General features: G+C 35.5%; 1 protein-coding gene across 7 annotated transcripts in view; it reads right to left on the reverse strand.

Annotated features, from left to right (window-relative positions):
• Positions 1-22356, reverse strand: part of LOC141394327 (uncharacterized) — a 387129-nt gene that overhangs the window by 24424 nt on the left and 340349 nt on the right. For all 7 annotated transcript variants that reach the window (XM_073968593.1, XM_073968586.1, XM_073968587.1 and 4 more), the window contains exon 9: positions 18495-18685. In XM_073968593.1, coding sequence (XP_073824694.1) covers positions 18495-18685 — 191 coding nt within the window. The remainder of the gene's footprint in view (positions 1-18494; positions 18686-22356) is intronic.

The following is a 22356-nucleotide window of genomic DNA, read 5'->3' on the forward strand; positions in this document are numbered from 1 at the left end:
TAATAAATCTGACTTCAACAACTACAGGCCTATATCAATACTATCAGTCACTGAAAAGGTCTTGGAAGAAATAGTAGCGCGAAGACTCAACAACTTTCTAATAAAATACGATATTATAAATAAACTATATTTTTGTATTGTTAGTTGACCTTTGGTATGATAATTCTTCTGGAGATTTGTTTGGCTCGAGGTCATGTAATAAAACAATGAAAATTGAGTTTTATTATTTTATTTTGTTCTTCCAATATTTCGACCGTCTTTGACGATCATCATCAGGGATTTCTGACATTAAATAAAACATAAAAACATTAATTATATAAATGTTAACAAAAATACAATAAATGGTAATTACTTTTAATAACAACTTCACTTTCTTTCTATTGCACAGGTGATTTGCTACTGAAGCTTTTTAGAATTGTTCTCTTAATTGCTGTGTCTTTTGAACAATGTTCCTATATATTTGTGCCCAGTGTTCTGTGTCAGTTTTATAATTTATACGAGTTTCATTTGGCACATCTATTATATGCAGCATCTCCAACATATATCTGCGTTTATAATTGCTTTCTTGTGCCATAATTTTTACATCCTTTAGGTTTGGGGTATGGCCTGTCTGAGAACAATGTGCCACTAGGGCTGTTTTTTGGGCCAATGGCTTATTTTTTACCTTTAAATCAGACTTATGAGCACTTTGTCTGGTTTTTAGTTTCGTCTTTGTAGTGCCAACGTATACCTTTTGGCATACGTTGGACTTGTCACCATTACATTCAATCTTATAAACCACATTTGATTTTTCATCTTTTGGTATTTTGGATTTCGTTTTGCTGAAGAATTTATTATTTGTATTATTACTCCGGAGGTGGAGAATCGCTCTGAAAAACCTGAAACATATGTAGATCTATTATATATTTTATTATTTTCATTTTCTTTTACATTCGGTTGGTGTGTTTGAACGTATTTAATTAATTCGGTGATAGTTTTGTTCGGGTGACGTAGGGGATGAATGATACCAAGCAACGGTCTTGACCGGCTTTAACATGGCAAAGCCCAGGATTTATCTTGGTCCCTCTTTCATCTCAAGTGGACACTGACCTCCCCGTGGTGTCACCTGGGGAACTGCCTTTAACACCCGTTAAAGGTAGTGAGCTAACATGTGCCGCGCGTTCACCCATAAGAACGTTAAAAACTTGGGTTTGGGCGTCGGGTTAGTAACCCTCCCCTAGAAAAAACATCCTACTATGAAAAAACGAAAGAAAAGAAAAACAAACCCCTCTAAAGTTGACGAACCCCGCAAACGTTTTAAGGACCATGATCTGCGAATCTGCACCTGGAATGTTCGCACTCTTTATAGAGAAGGTGCAGTCTTCGCATTGGCAGACGTACTTGAAAAGTACAAGGCCGATATTACTGCCATACAGGAAATACGATGGATTGGGAAAGGCGTCACAACAACACCTAAAGGTGACGCACTGTATTATAGCTGCCATGACGTAAAGCATGAGTTTGGTTGCGGATTCGTAGTTAGTCGGAGACTAAAACATCTGGTATCCAGCTTCAGCCATTGAATGAAAGACTTGCTGCAATTCGAATAAAAGCTAAATTCTTCAACATCAGCTTTATTTGTGCTCATGCTCCCACTGAGGAAAAGGACGAACAGACCAAAGATATATTTTACGAGCGCTTAGAAGAAACATATGACCGTTGCCCTGCCCATGACATTAAAATCATTCTAGGCGATTTTAATGCCAAAATTGGAAAGGAGAATATCTTTGGCCCAACAGTCGGGAAATTCAGTCTCCACAGTGAAACATCTGACAATGGTATGAGGCTGATAGACTTTGCAGCTGCAAAAAACATGGTAGTTAGCAGTACCAGATTTAATCATCTCGATATTCATAAGGGCACCTGGCTGTCTCCAGATCAAAGAACAAGTAATCAAATTGATCATGTTGTGATAGATGGAAGACATTCATCCAGCGTGTTGGATGTACGATCGTTCCGAGGCGCAAACATTGATTCGGACCACTACCTTGTTGCAGCAAAGGTACGTACCCGTCTAAACGTTGCAAATAAAGCACGAACAGACACAACGCGGAAGTTGGACATCGATAGGCTGCAAACACAACAGATAGCCACAGCATATTCCACTCAACTAGCCCAATTGCTTAACGCGAGCACTCCTTGTCCCGATAACATAACAGCACAATGGCAACATATTGCCCACTCCATGCAAACAGCCGCAAAATCCATACTTGGATTCCAGAGACCTCCACAAAGGAATTCATGGTATGACCAGGAGTGTCGTGCTGCTACCGAAGAGAAAAATGCGGCATATAGAGCTACTTTACAATCAGTAGCAACGCGTAGCGCACGAGAGAGATATCGGGAGAAAAGGAGAGAAGAGAAACGTCTTTTCCGCAAGAAAAAGAGAGAAATGGAAAAACGGGAGTGTGAAAAAATCGAGATGTACAGGAGCCAGAATGAAGTCCGAAAATTCTACCAAAGAGTGAAACATCAAACAGATGGCTTTGGTACAGGCACATCCTCCTGTAGAGACCAGCAAGGTAATCTGGTAACAGATACAGACAGCGTACTCAGGATATGGAAGGAACATTTCTCCAATCTGCTGGTATCCAATAGTAGCGAAGACGATGATACCACAGATCCAATCCCAGAAGATGGTATAGAATGTATACCGCCCGGCCAAGATGAGGTAAAAACAGCAATCAACCGGCTGAAGAATAATAAAGCAGCAGGAGCCGATGGCTTACCAGCCGAGCTGTTTAAAACCGGAGGCGACGCGCTGATAAGGTGTATGCATCAGCTAGTTAGCACCATCTGGCAGGAAGAACGCGTACCCGACGATTGGAACCTGAGCATCCTATGTCCCGTCCACAAGAAAGGAGATAAGACTGTATGCTCAAACTATAGGGGCATAAGTCTTCTCCCTATTGCCTATAAGATAGTGTCAGGGATATTGTGCGAACGACTAAAGCCAATGGTCAACGAAATAATTGGACCATACCAATGTGGCTTTAGACCTGGCAAGTCCACCATTGACCAGATATTTACCCTGCGGCAAATCCTAGAGAAGACCCAAGAGATGCAGATCGACACATTTCACCTTTTTGTCGATTATAAAGCAGCATTCGACAGTCCCCTCCGATCAAAGGTATTCCACGCAATGTCTGAATTTGGTATCCCCGCAAAGCTCATCCGGCTTTGTAAGATGACTTTAACTGATACTAGGTCCTCAGTTAAAATTGAAAAGAACCTCTCCGAAGAATTTTGTACCAAAAGAGGTTTCAGACAAGGAGACAGCCTTTCGTGTGACCTATTCAACATTTTGCTGGAAAAGGTAATACGAGATGCAAATGTCAAAAGAAATGGCACAATTTACACCAATAGCCACATGTTACTTGCCTATGCTGATGACATAGACATCATGGGACGGTCAGTAAAGGAAGTAACTGATACCTTTAGGAAGGTCGAAGCAGAATCTGCGAAAGTGGGTCTGGCGGTAAACGGCGAAAAGACCAAATTGATGGGGTCGACGCGCAAAGCGTCCATAGAGCTCGGGCCAACTGTGGAAGTTGGTACCTACAATTTTGAGGTAGTTAAAGACTTCGTCTACCTCGGCACTGCCATAAACACAACAAACAACATCAGTTGTGAAATAAGAAGAAGAATTGTATTGGCCAACCGATGCTACTATGGTCTAAGTAAGCAATTTAAAAACAAAGCCACATCTCGTCAAACAAAAATAACACTATACAAAACGCTGATACTACCCGTGCTAATGTATGGCTCCGAAGCATGGGTACTTGCGCAAGCAGATAAGACAGTGCTTGGTGTGTTTGAGAGGAAAATTCTTCGAAAGATCTACGGGCCGATTTGCGTTGACGGTGAATATCGACGTCGTATGAACCACGAGCTATATAAGCTATACAAAGACATGCATATAGTTAAACGTATCGAGATGCAACGATTGCGTTGGCTAGGCCATATCATGAGAATGAGCGATGATGAACCCGCTAAAAAGGCGTATGAATACATGCCACATGGCGGTGCACGCAGAATCGGTAGGCCTAAGCTTCGATGGAGCATACAAGTGGATGAAGAAATGGAAAGGCGCGGTATTCCAAAAAGTCAAGCGAAAAACAGAGAGGAATGGAGATCTTTTCTTAGTTCGGTCTATGGAACAAATGTTCTGTAATGGGCCAACTAAGTAAGTAAGTAAGATAGTTTTGTTCGGAAATTCGTTCATCCTCAGAATTCTGCGTATTTTCTTCTTGTTTTTTGCGTGAAATTTTGGATCGCTTATATTCAGAACCCTTCTTATAAAGTTGGTCGCCGTATTTATCTTCATTCGCCTGGGATGTTTTGAGAGGAAATTTATAAGTCTCCCGGATGCAGTGGGTTTTTGAAACCAATCTAAAAGAAGTTTGTTCCCTTGTTTAATTATCACTGCGTCAAGATATGGTAACTGTTTATTCGTTTCACATTCCATTGTAAATTTAATTTGTTTGTTGAATTGGTTCAATGTCGCTAAAGTATTGTCAACTTCATTTTTCTTTATGACACAAAATATGTCATCGACATATTTGGTTAGTAATCTATGTTTAACTTTTATTTTTTGCATCGATTCTTCAAGTAATTTTTCCATCACAATATCAGAAATTATAGGTGAAATTGGCGAACCCATTGGCATCCCTTTCAACTGTTTGTAAACTTTGTCATTAAAGACAAAGTACCGTGAATCTTTTATACATATTGTGATGATTTCGATGAACAAATGCATAGGGTTGTTCGTATGTTGTTTAATGAGATCCCATTTTTCCTTAATAATATTTATTGCCAGATTTACTGGTACACTAGGGAATAGCGAAATGACATCGAACGATATTAGAAGTTCATCCTCTTCAACTTGTTGGAGTCCTTAAGCATAAACAACAACTGCTTAGCTCTATTTATTATATTTTAGCAAAGCATTTGATGTTTGGGTATAAAAAGTTTCTTGTTGAAGAAGTTATTGACAAATAACTTCGGTGGAGAATATCCACAAACAAGAAACAAGGGAACTGATGAGATCCAGTGGCGTGGATCGAAACTATAGTATTCCCTGCCTTACCCCTTACTTTTCACATATTTTGTAAGCTTAATTTACGGATGGGTTTGTGCCTCATGGGCACCATGACGAAAATATTTATAAAAAATAATAAAAAAATTTAAATATACAAATGAAAAATTCCTAAAAACTTAATAAAGAATCTCTAATAGAATTCCACAAATACGAGCGAAAGTAATATAAAGGCAAATATTAAATCATAGACTAAATACTCTTATAGACAGAGAATTCTTAATGTGTGCTGTTTTTGTAGATGGCGCCCTTCCATCCAATATGCTCTCGATATCCTGAAGTTGTCAGTCAAATATGTCGTGTAGTAGCCCCATAGACAAAATAATCTATAGATAGAGAATTTTAATGTGTTTATTTTTTATAGATGTTGCCCTTCCACTCAATATGCTCTCGATATGCTGTGGTTTTCACTCAAATATGTCGTGTAGTAGCTCAATGTTAAAAAAAAATACCACTAACGCCATCTAACTATTACAGAGCATACTAAGTAACATGCTGAGAACAATTCTTCGTCTACACCTTCATTAGTCTATGTATTAAATAAAATCAAAAATAAAAATTGATCAAAATGTAAATGAAAATCATATGAAAAGATAATAATATATTTATTTATTTAGCGTATTCCATCAGGAACATAAGCCGTTTACATAGAATCTCCATCTCTGTCTATCTGATGCGATATATCTTAATTCATTAAAAGTTTTTCCGGTTTCTGTAAAAATTGTACGTCTCCACGTTTTCCTTGGCCTTCCGCGGCCTCTGTATCCTTGGGGATTCCATTCAAGAGTTGCGTGTGATATTTCGTTGTATGGTCTTCTCAGAGTATGCCCCAGCCAGCAGTATTTTCTTCTTTTGATCTGCAGATTGATGTCTTCTTGTTCCGCTATTTCTAATAGGTTTTCATTCGATATGGTTCTAGGCCACCATATTCTGAGGATGTTTCGTAGGCATCTATTTGTGAAGGTTTGCAGTTTGCGTTTTATTTCTTCGTTTACAGTCCATGTTTCTGCCCCGTAAAGTAATACGGATTTGATGCAGGCATTGTATATGTGTATCTTTGTTTTAGGTGATATGGCACTGGATTTCCATATATTCTTTAGGTTGAAATAAGCTACTCTCGCCTTAGCCACGCGAGATGATACGTCGTTAATTGCGCCTCCGTCGCTAGTTATGATGCTTCCAAGGTAGCTAAACTCACTGATATTTTGGATTGGGAGGTTGTTGAGATAGAATGCGGTTTGATTGGCATTCCCCTTTATGACCATAGATTTGGTCTTGTCTGCATTGATTCGGAGTCCGCATTCTGCAGCCCGCTTAGAAAGTTCATTGATTTTATGTTGCATGTTTTCTTTTGTCGTGGCTAGTAAAACAATGTCGTCTGCGTATTCTAGATCCTCGAGCTGTTGGTTAATTCTCCACTGGATGTATTTCGTATTTCGTCCAAGGTACAGATGAAAAGTAGTGGTGAAAGCAAACATCCTTGTTTTACCCCGCTGTGTGTTGTAAAGGGATCGCTAGTTTTACCGAGGTGAGACACTCTCATTGTTGCGTCCGTGTATTGTGCTTTAATAAGATTAATTATTTTTGTTGGCACACCTTTTCTCTCTAGAGCTCTCCATATTACGACTCGGTTAATTGCGTCAAAGGCCTTTTCGAAATCGACAAATGTAAGGTACAAAGTTGAATTGAATTCATTGCATTGTTCGATTATTAATCTTAAGCTGTTGATCTGGTCTACGCAGGATCGGTTTGGTCGGAATCCAGCTTGTTCTTTAATAATATATGCGCAATATAATTAAAATGATTAAACAGAAAATGAACCATGGTATAAAAAAGATTAAAATATAATCAAAAATCATTCCTGCAATCTACAATTTTGAGGAAGAGTGGCATATACCATTGTAAAATTCAAATTTGGAGACCATAATTTTTTCTTTTCAGAATGGACGATCGTTTAGTACTAAAATAAAAAGATTGACAATAAGCAATCACAGCAGTGGTAATTAATACTGTACGTAGAGTTCAAATTTGGCCCATGGCTTATGAGGCTATTGTTTGTCCATCGGCTGGAAGGTTGACTATTACGCTGAACTTAAAGACTAACAATGAAATAAAATTATAAAAATGAAAGAGAGCTCTTAAAATGGCCAAACACAAAAAATTAATGCAAAATATGCTAGCAATATATAAAGGAACCCAAATTATGGGTCACAAAATTAAAAAATTACAAATAAAAAAGGAACCCAAAATATGGGTCACAATCTTGGTAGAACAATATAAGATAACAGCAATACCCAGCTGACAGAACTCGGCTGTAACATTAGTGTCAAATTCCATACGACATTTATTTCTATTTTCGATTACATTAGGAATATATATTTTTTGAGGAAAAATTATACCATTCAGAAAAAAAATAATTTTCCATAAAGACTTCTTCATATCAATGACATGTAACCTCCTCCAAGACTGAACGACGTGCCGCACACTAAAACACCGCTGATGGAGGCGGGACAACATTTGTTAATATGTGTGGTATTCTAAAGCCCTAAAAAACATGATCTTTTTTAATTTAAAAACAAAAGATTCAAAAACCTTCTCCTTTTCCAATGATTTTCCAGCAAAACTAAACATTTTGGCAAGAATTCTACTTTCTGCGAGAAATTATGAATTTAGTGAAACTGCATATCATTCCAAGCAAATTGAAAACTTAACGAATTTTAATTCATGTTTTTCAAAATATTCAATCAAAAGTAAAAATATTAGTTTTTTAAATTCCAATAATTTATAGACATTGCCTTGTTTTGTTTACATTTATCGATAACACTAACATTACAAACAAAAACAAATTTCTTTGTTGTTGAATTGTATTAATTGTGGTATTTAGGAACCCAAAATATGGTTCACAAAATTAATATAAGAAATTAATAAAATTACAAACGTGAGAGTGGTGAAGATTCCCATCAGTTGAAGGATTCAAAAGCAAAAACGGCAAAGGATGGCTAATCGATCAATCTAGTTCACGTTATTATTCTGGAGGAATATGAACGTCTACTAAATCAAATCCTAGCGATGTTGGATACAATCCGGCTGGATCCCAAGGAAAAATTGGTAATAGATTTTCATGTTAAGACAATTTCTTCCCAAATGGACACAGTTACCGGTACCTACAAGAGGAAATTGGATTGGCTCCGCATGGAAAGGGGTAGCTGGCAACCCTGACGCTGCAGATTGGGACAATACAATAATAATATTAAAACTGCACAAACAATAGTAAAGAATAATAATCATCAATACTTGATTAATGACCTCTTTTAAAATCTCACAAGATGCAATATCCAAAGTAAATGCAATGATTGCCCAATTTCGAAACGAAGTTAATAATACGAGTGTTGATAAATTTATCAATCGCGTCTTACAACAAATCATGGTAATAAGTCTACGAAATAAAAGAGTCTGTCAAATGGCCAAAAGTGGAATCGTTAACACAATTGTTAAGGAAGTTCCAACACTCCCATACGAATAAGAACCAATCGAGTATGGAAATCAAATGGTATATACTAACGGTTCTACAATTCTCTCCGTTCTTTTACTGCCCAAGGTAAGGGAAGAAGAGTACAACAAAATTATTATCAAACCGGCAGTCCGAGAAAGGAAAACCTTGGACTTATCATTCGATACTTACCTGGTTAACGAAAGAGAATTTCATGCCCAAATTCAACCCTGTTTGACAATTAACAACAATACAATATGCGAAGCAAGGAGCAACTGTTAGACGATGAATGTGTTCCAAGTATACTTCATGGACGAGAAGCTAAATGCCACTACATATTTTGTAAGGATGAAATTGTTGAGCTTATAATGGAAGACACAATTTTCATTACTAACTTCAATGGAAGTCTAGAAAAAGGAAATTTGACCAAACATCTCTCAGGCACCTTCGTGGTAAAATTGTAAAATGCAGAGATTAAAATAAAAAACTTCACGTATATAAGCGGAAGCGAGACGTCACTGTTACAACAATCTTAGAGGAAAATCGCCAGATCGATCTGGGCCTTATCAATGAGTTTAGTATCGAAAACATAAAGAACATTGAACCACTAACCGCCAAATATCACTACTCTACAGCAGTAGATTGCGTTATTTTTTGTTTTTATCGTTTCTAAGTTACTTAAGCTGGAAAGTCCTTTTCTCTAGGATACGTCTCCCCCATTGCAAGTCATTAATGATCAAATAGCGCAACCCAATCTGCGGGACGCAGATTTTTTGGCAAGGGAGGAGTTAACTCCAATTTATTAAATGCTGATTCGGGCCACGAGCCTTCAGTCAGCAGTTGATTCAATGGAAAACAAATTCCGTTTTAGACACAATGTACTGTAATTTTACGCACTTTTATATGTAAGTGTTGCAGATTAGGGTTATGACTTTTTTACTCATATCCCTGTATCATAGCGTGATGAGTTTTGCCATAAGATTACATAAAATCATAATTATAAGGTGATTCGGTGAAAAAACCTCACGCACAAAATAATTCTAAAATTTGAATTTATCAAAATTATGGACAATTTTTTGAAGTCACTGTAAGTAGATATACAATTGAAAATAAACTTTAGAGTCACATGAGATAATTAAACTGACATAATATTTATTTCTAACTAATTTTCTTCAATTCTTAGAATCGTAAAAATGTCGTAAACGCTTTAATATAAGATATAACTTTTTAACAAAAAACAAAAAATTTAAAATTTTTCAAAGTGGTTTGTGCATGACTTTTTTCAATATTTGAATGAAATAAACATTATTATAGTTATTAGTAGGCTTATATTTATTCATTCGTGCAACAAAAAATAATTTATTGAAAATTTTTTTCATTTCATTCATTTTTTCAAAAAATTATATTTTTAAAAACAAAATATTTTTAAAATCGATTCGTGCGTGAACTTGTTTTATATTTCAATGGAATAAACGATAGCGTAGTGATTATTAGGCAAAAGTTCATTCATCCCTGCTACAGGAAATCCTTTTTGAGAAAAAATGTCAAAAAACCATAGCCCTAATGCAGATGTACCCAAATGTATGTATACATAATTTCTGAACGTGTTTAATAAAACTACATTTTTATGTTTACCTTTTAGTACGGATAGAAAATCGGTTTATTTATACAAAAACATAAGTTATTTTTTTGTAATTAAAAATATAGCATTTCCAGATTAAATGAAACCTTTTCCAAATTAAACGAAACCTTTTCCAAATTAAATGAAACCTTTTCCAACGGAAATAAAACCTTTTCCAATTGAAATGAAACCTTTTCCAATTGAAATGAAACTTTTTCCAAATCAAATGAAACCTTTATTTTTTATTATAAGGAACTTGAAACTAATAATGTTATTTTTTTGTTTTAAATTAAAATGTTAACATCAATTGATGTTATTATAACAAATATAGTTATATAGGAATGTATTTGTGAATAAGCGTTACAGATACCATTGTTTTCTAATTTATTTTTTGTTTTTTGAGTTATTATTTCATAGTTTTTACTTCAGTTTTAACAATAAAAAACTATGTTTTCCAAACCTTAAAAATGAAATACGGAAATTGAAAATTACTTTAAAAACAGCCTCAGTCGAAATAGAACGAGCCGAAAACGTCGCAGTTAAGAAAGGGAACATTTAATACTCGTATTTATAGAAGATAGTGGATTTAATTCTCAGACTGTGCTGCTTTCATTATAAGATCGATATGTAACTCTAATGGCAGTAAATAAAATCGGGGGTTTTGTGTACCATAATATAATTTCAAGTTTAAGTGTGAATGCAGACAAATTCAAACAATTTATAGAAGGTATTTTGAGGAAGATCACACCAGACTTAGAAAACTCGTTTCTGATAATGGATATGTATTGTAAGAGGAATGGCATAAGAACTTTATTAGAATTAAACAGATATCAACTTAAATTCCTGCAGCCATATTCCCAAAGTTCAACCGATTTAGAATGCATTTTCAAAAATAAAATGCTACGCTACAACTGAACTTCGCGATCCTTCATCTGACCATAACAAAACTGAGGCGATAGAGCGCAGCATTCAACAGAAAAATCAGCAAGATTGTTCGAAAAGGCGATTGTATTGATAGTTTTCCAAGCAGAAAACTGAAGGGACTGACTACGTAAGAAAAGTATTATGTTAACATAGTCAATTGATATATAGCATTTCCATATTAAATGAAACCTTTTCCAAATTAAATGAAACCTTTTCCAAATTAAACGAAACCTTTTCCAAATTAAACGAAACATTTTCCAAATTAAATGAAACCTTTTCCAACGGAAATGAAACCGTTTCCAATTGAAATGAAACCTTTTCCATTTGAAATGAAACTTTTTCCAAATTAAATGGAACTCTTCTTTTTTATTATAATGATATTGATTTTTATTGTTTTAAAATAAAATAATAACATCAATTGATGTTAGTATAACAAATATAGTTATAGGTATCATTGTTTTTTTAATTAATTTATTTTTTTTTTTTGTTTTTTGAGTTATTATTTCAGAGTTTTTACTTCAGTCTTAACAATGAAAAAACTATGTTTTCCAAACCTTAAAAATGAAATACGGAAATTGAAAATTACTTTAAAAACAGCCTCAGTCGATTTAGAACGAGCCTAAAACGTCAGAGTTAAGAAAAAACAGGCTCTGTATTTTCCAAAATGGATACTTCAACAAAGGGAACATTTAATATTTATAGAGGATAGTGGATTTAATCTTCAGATTGTGCTGCCTACGAGTACATTATAAGATCGATATATAACTCTAATGGCATTAAATCGGGGGTTTTGTGTATCATAATATAATTTCAAGTTTAAGTAAGAATGCAGACAAATTCAAAAATTAATAGAAGGTATTTTGAGCCATATTCCCAAAGTTCAACCGATTTAGAATACATTTTCAAAAATAAAATGCTGCGCTAGAGCTGAACTTCGCGATCCTTCATCTGACCATAAGATAACTGAGGCGATAGAGCGCAGCATTCAACAGAAAAATCAGCAAGCAAGGCCATTGTATTGCAAGTTTCCCAGGCAGAAAACTGAATGGACGGTTTTTCGTTTATTGATAAAAATAAAGTTAAAATTATGATTTAAGAGCTCAAAAAGAGTCAAAAAAACCAATGACAGCTGTAGTGAGATTCAGTAACACATTGTTGTCCTTACCGACAAAAGTCGTTAAAAATAAAATGCCCATAATTTCGGTAATTAACGGATTTTATCGGTAATTTAACGATGAATAAAATGTAGTCGCTAACCTTTACCGATAGCAACAGTGATGCCAACTTTTATTGAAAATTTGCAATCATAATTTTGCGATTTAATCTTACCGTTTTTGTCGGTAAAGGTAAAAATGAGTTACAAAATCCAACTACTGTAAGGATTATTCACAAATACATACCTATATAACTATATTTGTTTTAATTACATCAATTGATGTTAACATTTTAATTTAAAACAAAAAAATAATATTATTAGTTTCAAGTTCCTTATAATAAAAAATAAAGGTTTCATTTGATTTGGAAAAAGTTTCATTTGAATTGGAAAAGGTTTCATATCCGTTGGAAAAGGTTTCATTTAATTTGGAAAAGGTTTTATTTAATTTGGAAAAGGTTTCATTTAATCTGGAAATGCTATACTAATAAAAGTAAATGTGATGTTTACAACGTGTTAATGAAGAATCGCACCAGAAGTGGAGGTGGGGGATTCGCTTTCCTATTGCACCAGTCTGTCCATCAGCAGACCACCCGATTTCATCACATCTGAACGCCGCACATTCGTCAATCATGGGAAAGCTGATTGGCCGAGTTTCAGAGAGTTCACCAATCACCGCTTCAAAGAATTGCCCAATCCTTCTGATGTTCGGGAAGCGGAAAGGACGTCCCGAGACATCATCAATGCTGCAGCCGCTCGCCATATACCTGCAGGTCGAATACCCGAAGTAAGACCAAATTTCCCACCAGAGGCGACGGTTTTAGCAAATGAGCGTGATGAGCTTAGTCGAACCAACCCCGACGACCCCAGAGTCAGGGAGCTGACACTGGAAGTTAACAGGCTGGTCGGCGAACATAAGCGGAACAAGTGGTTAAATCATCTGAAGAGTTGCAACATTGGAGCCGGTATAAATAACTTGTGGACAACGGTTAAGTCACTCTCGAACCCCGGAAGGAGGGATGACAGGACCTCAGTCACGTTTGGCGAGGTTACGTTGACTGACCCGAAGAGGTGTGCAAATTACTTCATTCGACAGTTTGTCGAGCACCCCGAGTGTGACAGGGCGAAGAGAAGAATGTTACGTCGAATTAGATCTCTTCCTGCCGATGATGAACCACCACAGTTTACAATAGATAATGTTGCGAATGCCATCAGGAACGCTAAATCATCCAAAGCGTTGGGCCCTGACGGAATTTCCATGGTAATGTTGAAACACCTGGATGAGCCGGGAGGGGAGTATCTTACTCCAGTATCAGGAATAGCTATTAAGTTGCCGATCATTAGCATGGATTCCGTAAGCAGCACAGCACGACAACAGCGCTGCACGCCATCTCCACATATATTTGTCGAGGACTCAACCAGAGACCGCCGTGTGGTAGAACAGTGATGGTGGCGCTTGACTTATCAAAAGCCCTTGATACAGTCAAGCACTCCACGCTGTTTGAGGACATTGAGCAGACAACCCTCCGTTTGTCTGCGTGGAATTCAGCCAGTCGTACCTGGAATTCAGGAAGTCCAAACCCCGTAGAGTGAAACAGTGAGTTCCCCAAGGTGGGGTGGGCTGCATTCCGCCCCCTCCAGACGGCATCAAGATCGTAACTTATGCGAATGATTGCATGATCCTGGCGTCAGGTATCTTCCCTGATGACATCTGTTAGAGACTGAAATAGGAATTTAACCGATCTTACCATCTTTTTCCAAGCCAGGAATATGCAGATTTCCGCCACAAAATCTACAGCCACTCTGTTCACCACACGGACAGCGCAGTTTGGAAGAGAATTGAATGTGGTGGTCGACGGTAGAAGAATTTCGACCACAAACTGCCCCAAAATTTTATGGGTCACATTCGACACAACTTTCAAGTCGTGCGCGCACGCCACAGCTATCTGCGACAAACTGAAAAGCAGGAACAAGTTCCACAAGTTCCTTGCCGGCAGCACTTGGGGTGCAGATAAAGAAACTTTGTTTACCACATATAACGCGATAGGTCGGTCTGTGGTAAACTGTGCGGCTCCAGTTTGGTCATTGTCGTGGTAGTGAGGCTATGTCAGGTGGACTTCAGTCCCTCCACAAATCAATATTTCCTGGATATACGAACTTAAAAAAACCAAAACTCCCTAATTAAACCTTCAACTGATGTACATGGGGATGCCTTGGCCCCCTCAGTCTTCACTCCCACAAGTGCACCACTGACAACGAACCCAACAATGTTGGTGCCGGCAGCTCAAACTCCGATGTTGCAGAGAAGCGGACTGCTACTAAGGGCGGGGACGACGCTCCGGAACTGGACCACATAAATGACAGCCTAAAAAGATATAGTCTGTTACTCCTCAGTCTTATTGAGGAAAGCATCCCCTGACTCTCAAGGAGGAGAGCACTCCGGATGACAATTGGAAAAAATTTATCGCTGACTGAATAGGAGGAAGCCATGGACGCGACAGTAATCCATGTCCCAACCTCTAGCCTAGATACTGTTACCCCATCCGAGGACAAGGTTGCTAAAACGACATGTCCAATTGGAACAAACGTTTTAGTGTCGGATAAATCCTACAAACAAGCAATGCGGCAGGAGAGCGGCAGGAGTGAAGTATCCATCGATAAGACGGATGACTCATTGAATCCGCAAACTTCCAAAACTGCGAAAGCCAAAGAAGCAAACGATAAAAAAGCATACCGAAGGAAAACTAGCTACTGCATACCGATGCTAATAAAGATCCAAACACCATCAGCCTAAGGAAATTTCAGCTGATACGCTGATCAAGTTCGTGAGGAAATTCGAAAGAGAATATCCTCAGGTGACTAAGAGGGAGCTGCGTGTCATCGAGGCTCTCAGGGAGGCGACGAAGGGAGGGACCTCCAGCTCAAACAAGGACACCCCTTCATCCAATGCGGCAACGTCGCAGCCCTCAAACAAGGCTGAGAAGAAGTCTAAAAAGGAAAAAAGAAGGTGTCCAAGAACTCCCGTAAGGTTTCGACCGACTCTGTAGCTGTCCCAATTTCTAAACCCCACCAAAGGGCGATAGAAGTGAGTCAGCTGATAAGCAAAAAGAAACCATCCGATGGTGGGTCGATAATGGTGGGTCGAGATGGCATCAACTGCTCAAAAAAAAAAAAAAAAAAACTGGCCTCGGTCGACCGATTCAAAATCACAACTAGTGCTTGTGAAGAGGATGAGGTTGTCAGAGGAACAGACTATTGCTGCGAAGAAGTCTAAGCTGTCACAGCCGGTACATTCGTCTGGCACCTTCTTCGATGCCTGGTACGTCTGCGAAGACGAGCAAGAATAACGCGAAGCCTATTGCTCTGCGACTCCCTGCTCGTTTAATTCGAAGCAGAATGACAGTATTTCTCAGCGGATTGTCCCGGATGAGATTCGGCTGGTGATCATAGACAGGGCCTGGATCAGTACCGACCGTTCTATGTGAGATTGTTTTATACCCCAAACAAATACTAAACACCACATTTAAGACATTTCGGTAGGATAATTAGTAGATTATTCTACATTGAAAATGCTGAAAATCGTGCGGTACAGTTATATGGGGGCCATATCAAAATGTGGACCGATGTAACCCATTTTCAAATACCAAAAATTCTGTGAATAAGAGAAATTTGTGTACAAAATTATGAAGCTCTTTGTTAAATATTGCGATTTCATCAGACAGACGGATATCGTTATATCGACTTACTTTTATGCTGATCGAGAATATATACTTTATAGGGTATCCGACGAACATTTCGATGTGTTACATACGGAATCACAAAGTTAAGATGGAGGGTATAAATTACATGAGGGTTATGCCAAAACATGGATGTATTTGATGAAGTTTCAGTAGAATGCATAATTATTCTCCATTCGGTTCGAAAATCTAGAGGTATCAATAGATAAATATGTAGATAGATTACTATGGCTTACATGGAAAACCCAAATAATGGGCCAACAACGCGTACACGAGTCAGCTAGTATACACTCCGGTTCATCTGAATAGAACCAACCAATATTTGTCTACAGATACCGTTATATCAGACGAAAGGAGAGTAATTGTAAATTATAATTTTGTGGACATGTAGAGTATATAGTAGCCGATATTTTCAATACCTAACATGTTTCACATATGCGTCATAACGGTACTTTTTACTCGCTTTAAGAAAAAATGTCAAAATATTAGCATTTTTTAATGGTTCACCAGGATAGAACCACCCTAAGAATTTACACAAATCCTTTGTTACATTTGGTAAACTTTAACAAAAAATTTTTTTTTATAATTATAGATAAATGCCGTGAGTGTTAATTGCTATCAAATATTGTGCAAAAATTTGTATTAGGGCCTTGAAATTTGATGAAAATCGATGCTTAGACCTCCAAAAAATATTTTTATGAAGAAATCGGTAGAAACAATTTATAAAGACAAAATTTTATACTGAATTATGTTCAAAATTTTCTATACTACAATAAAATTACAAAAAAGTCACATTTGATAGGTTTATGAGTCCGAAACAGAGGAAATATGGTAAAGATAACTCAAATTTCTACCTTTCCAATCCAAATTTGATATTTTATCTCAGGAAAGTGAATGCAAATCGATGGGTTCCACCCAGTTGCGTTGGCTGTGGACATCTACAGGTCCAAAAAATAAAGAAAATTCCACCGCCGAACGCTCCATGTCAACATCAAGGGCTTTGATTTAGAAGATATCGCAAGAAACATAGGCGCTCTTTTTTGTATAATAACGGATCAGAAATATTTTTTCGGTACTTATACTATGAGGAAAAGATGTGTGAACATCATAAATTTGTCATTTGTCTTTATAAATTGTTTCTACCGATTTCTAAAAAGTACCGTTATGACGCATATGTGAAACATGTTAGGTATTGAAAATACCGGCTACTATATACTCTACATGTCCACAAAATTATAATTTACAATTGGCTAGTTCTATTCAGATGAACCGGAGTGTATGTATAGTATTTTCAGATACAAATGAGTTTTTCTATATTGAATGGAAAGAAGATATACGAAACATTTATTTTTACAGTTTAAGACTGATAAAACAACTGCTGACTATTGGTGCAGAGAACGAACGATATTCACAAGAAAATTATAGACTGAATGTTTTGCTGAACGAAAAAAGCCAACGAAGGGAATGAAAAAGATGCATCAGATCAATGAACGAGATTGTCCAACACTAATTGTTTAACGTATTATTATTATTTTTATGATTTTCTTCTTCTAAATAATTGCTCTGTTCCAGAACCTGCAAGAAGCTACTAATTTTTACTACGATAACATTTTTTCCTTTATGTTAACGGAGAAAATAGTAAAAATTAGTAGATTCTTGCAGTTCTGGAACACACCAAATATGAATAATACGCTCCGGTGATCGAAATGGCTTCTTCGAAAGATATTATTCGCCTCTTCCAAAGATAAAAATAGTAATAGAAATGCGATGTGAAAAAAGTAGAAGAAAAGTTGGAAATCTATGAGACCTCGTCTTTCTTTACATTTACCGTTATAAAAAAATCAACTGACCTAAAAACCGAGGCATTTTCGTCTTCCATGGACTCTAACAAAACAGAATTGGCACATCAGAACTGCTGAATAATTTTGGTGTAGCACAATGTAATTCTTTTTTCAATTTGCGGGGTCAATGTTTTCGGCCTGCCAGGTGACGTCTTTAGTTTGAGTCTTCCTTCCTTCTCTCACGGTTCTTAGCATAAGAGGTGTGCTTTCAGCGATTATTCAAGCGGATTTACAAATGTTCTAATTGGAATACAGCAAATGTATAAAATTTTCCGAAGAAAATTTTCCATAATTACACGTCATCGCATTTATGTCAATAAAAAGTTATAAAAATGCTTGATTTGAAAAAAAAAACGAAGATTTGGACCTTTCTTCATTTTGCAAAACTAACATTATTTATACGTTTTCTTTTGAAGTTTTCAGCTGAAAATCGATTTATTAAAAATCTATTATTTTTCATTGGTGTAGAAAATAAAATTGAAAATTAGGAAAAAAAATATGCATGCATGCCATAAATTAATAAAGGACGAAAAGAATGTGCAACTATTAGGTGTTCTCAATTGTCCTTAATGAATCAGATTTTTTTCTTACCTGCCATCTCCTGAAACTAGTAGCGAGTTCAAAAATCGATCTTCGCCTGCCTTAAATGTCGTCACACAATCTCCAGACTCCAAATTCATTAAATTTACATACATTCGGTTTCGGGATAGGCAAACAAGATGTTTTTGGTCATGGAGACCAAAGTATGGCATTTTTTGGTTCATGACTCCTTTCAACGTTACCTTGGGAAAATAAATGATGTATTATTGTAGCAATGATGAAATTTGAATAGAATAATTCTACAGTGCGAATGGACGCATTATAGCAAGTAAGAATTTTATAAAAGAAACCAGTAAGGAAAGGATCAAAGTCGGGAGGGGCCGACTACATTATACCGTACACCACCACGATTTCAATATAATCTAGACTAAATTGCGTCACATTTTCCACTTTTCATCAAAATGTCTGTCCAATTTTGTGTTTAGCGAAAATATATATGGGCTCTTTATATATCAAAATCTGAATCGATCTCTATATAATTTGGCACATTTATTTATAGACCAAATTCCGACACTCTTTCCAAATTTCATTGAAATCGGACATATATAGCGTGTTTCGTACGTGAAATACCTCAAATCGAGTGAAAATACATATGGGCATATTTGTAGAAATTTAACTTATGTTGAAGCGTATGTTTGGTGTATTGTAACACGCGAAATGTTGTACATCAACACAAACTCTGAACATATATCGGTAAAATGAACCGAAGGATTCTTTAAAATAATTATTTGCGCGGAAGCTTTGACCACATTAATGTAAAAAAATACATTACTCTCTAATCCGGACGCGCAACCAGATTTGTTTAAAAGCTTATTATGTGATTGTAGTACTCGCGAATTTGCATTTTTTGATGTATAAGTCGAGCGTGTAGTCTTCATAGGATCGCAGCAATCTGCGCTCAAATTCAACATTTGTGTGCGTAAATTTTTCTGAAAAACCTATTTTTTTTGGTCCAACTTTTACAACTTTCTTACGATTTCGGTGGAAACCCGCGTAAAATTAGTTTTTTTGCGTTCTGAATCTAATAAGCCATGGCGCGTACAAATCTATCCACTAGATCGGCGGATATGACATCCCTCAAATTTCGAAAATTTGCAAAAAATGTTTTTTAACATATCGCGTATTAAAACCAGTTTTGGATGTGTCAGTTCTGCATAAATAAATAGATCGATACGCGTGTTTAAAATTTGCGAAAACAGATATTTAAAGACTATCGCGAATCCAGAGATATAATAGATTTTTCCTAAAAATTGAGTGCGATGCTACATCCACGGTTCTCGATGGATCGCATTGAAACAGCATAGAATGATATATTTTTTAATGGTGATCATTGAAATCGGATGCGCATAAAATGTAAATGTACTTCATGGAAATCATAGCCATTTTACTGTTTTTTTACACCCTAATATGCAACAGATGCTACATTGTGGTCACCATATAGAATTTAACAAAGTGTACATCAAATAAAAGGGATGGATTCGCTGTTTTCGAAAATCGGATGCGCATCATGCCATTTCCACTACTACGCGGTTGCTATGCACTTCAAAAGTTGTAATATTTACTTTAACTTTATTTTAATTTTATGCCACAATACGTAGTCCTTGTGATTTAATATAATGATCTAAACACTTTCGCCAATAGGTAAACTATAAAGCAAAAATTAATTGCAACGGAATATATTCATTATTGCACGAAATTTTGACTAAAAAGAGAAAGAACTCTAAAACTTTTTTCTTCAACTTTTCCCTTAAAATCATAAAACAACAAAATTAAAATAATATAATTTTTTTTCTCATATTTTCTTCACATTTTTTGCAAATAACATGAATATTATAGCTCCGACCTTCACGCCATTGGCTTCATTTTATTTCTCACAATGTCTGGATGCTGTTGTATTTTTTTTACACATTTTTTGTAAGCATAAGAGCTTTTATTTCAAAAATGTATTTGCAAATAAGTAAAATTTTGTAATAAATTTGATTTTTTCTCGAATCCATTGAAACATCTTAGGAGTATTTTGACATCATCGTAAAGGGCACAAATTCAGTTAACAGTAATAAGATATAACAGCTTATTATATTAAACCACGATTATTTTAGGATTTTTTCTAAATATTAAAATTAAAAATATATTTGGAATGACGATTTTTTTCTTTATCTATGTACCAAAAATCATTGATATAGCATCAATATTTGTTTTTTTTTGATTTTTTTAAAAAGGAAAACTCAATTTTACAAATTTTTGCCCATATAGGAGCTATATATATATATATATATATATATATATATATATATATATATATATATAGCATTTCCAGATTAAATGAAACCTTTTCCAAATTAAATGAAACCTTTTCCAAATTAAACGAAACCTTTTCCAAATTAAATGAAACCTTTTCCAACGGAAATGAAACCTTTTCCAGATGAAATGAAACCTTTTCCAGATGAAATGAAACCTTTTCCAATTGAAATGAAACCTTTTCCATTTGAAATGAAACTTTTTCCAAATCAAATGAAACCTTTATTTTTTATTATAAGAACTTGAAACTAATATTGATTTTTATTGTTTTAAATTAAAATGTTAACATAAATTGATGTAATTAAAACAAATATAGTTATATATGTATGTTTTTCGTTAATAAACCTTACAGTAGTGTGATTTTGTAATTCATTTTTACCTTTACCGACAAAAATCGGTAAAATTAAATCGCAAAATTATTATAGAAAATTTTCAATAAAAGTTGGCATCACTGTTGCTATCGGTAAAGGTTAGCGACTTCTTTTTATTCATCGTTAACTTGCCGAAAAAAATCGGCAATTACCGAAATTATGGGCATTTTAATTTTAACGACTTTTGTCGGTAAGGACAACAATGTGTTACAGAATCTCATTACAGGTATCATTGTTTTTTTTCGACTCTTTTTGAGCTCTTATTTCATAATCTTAACTTTATTTTTATCAATAAACAAAAAACAAAAACTGAAATTCTTTATGGTTTTGTTAAAATCGATCTGGAAATGAGAAATATATCAATTGACTATGTTAACATAATAATTTTCTTACGTAGTCAGTCCCTTCAGTTTTCTGTTCGGGAAACTTTCAATACAATGGCCAGTTCGAACAATCTTCCTGATTTTTCTGTTGAATGCTGCGCTCTATCGTCTCAGTGAAGGATCGCGAAGTTCAGTTGTAGCGCAGCATTTTATTTTTGAAAATGCATTCTAAATCCGTTGAACTTTGGGAATATGGCTGCAGGAATTTAAGTTGATATCTGTTTAATTCTAATAAAGTTCTTGTCTTATTCCTCTTACGAATTTACTGATTGTCAATTATCAGAAACGAGTTTTCTAATTCCAAGTCTGTTGTAATCTTCCCCAAAATACATTCTTTAAATTGTTTGAATTGTTTGAAATTCACACTTAAACTTGAAATTATATTACGGTACACAAAACCCCCGATTTTATTCACTGCCATTAGAGTTACATATCGATCTTATAAAGTAGGGAGCACAATCTGAGGATTAAATCCACTATCTTCTATAAATATTAAATGTTCCCTTTGTTGAAGTATCCATTTTGGAAAATACCGAGCCTGTTTTTTTTTAACTCCGACGTTTTAGGCTCTTTCTATATATTTGGACTGAGGCTGTTTTTAAAATAATTTTCAATTTCCGTATTTCATTTTTAAGGTTTGGAAAACATAGTTTTTTATTGTTAAGACTGAAGTAAAAACTATGAAATAATAACTAAAAAAACAAAAAATAAAAAACAATGATGCTTGTAACGCTTATTCACAAATTCATTCCTATATAACTATATTTGTTATAATAATATCAATTGATGTTATTATTTTAT

Source organism: Musca autumnalis, unplaced genomic scaffold (genome assembly GCF_047663935.1).
Source record: "Musca autumnalis isolate F117 unplaced genomic scaffold, ASM4766393v1 scaffold_2, whole genome shotgun sequence".
In the NCBI taxonomy this organism is placed as follows: domain Eukaryota; kingdom Metazoa; phylum Arthropoda; class Insecta; order Diptera; family Muscidae; genus Musca; species Musca autumnalis.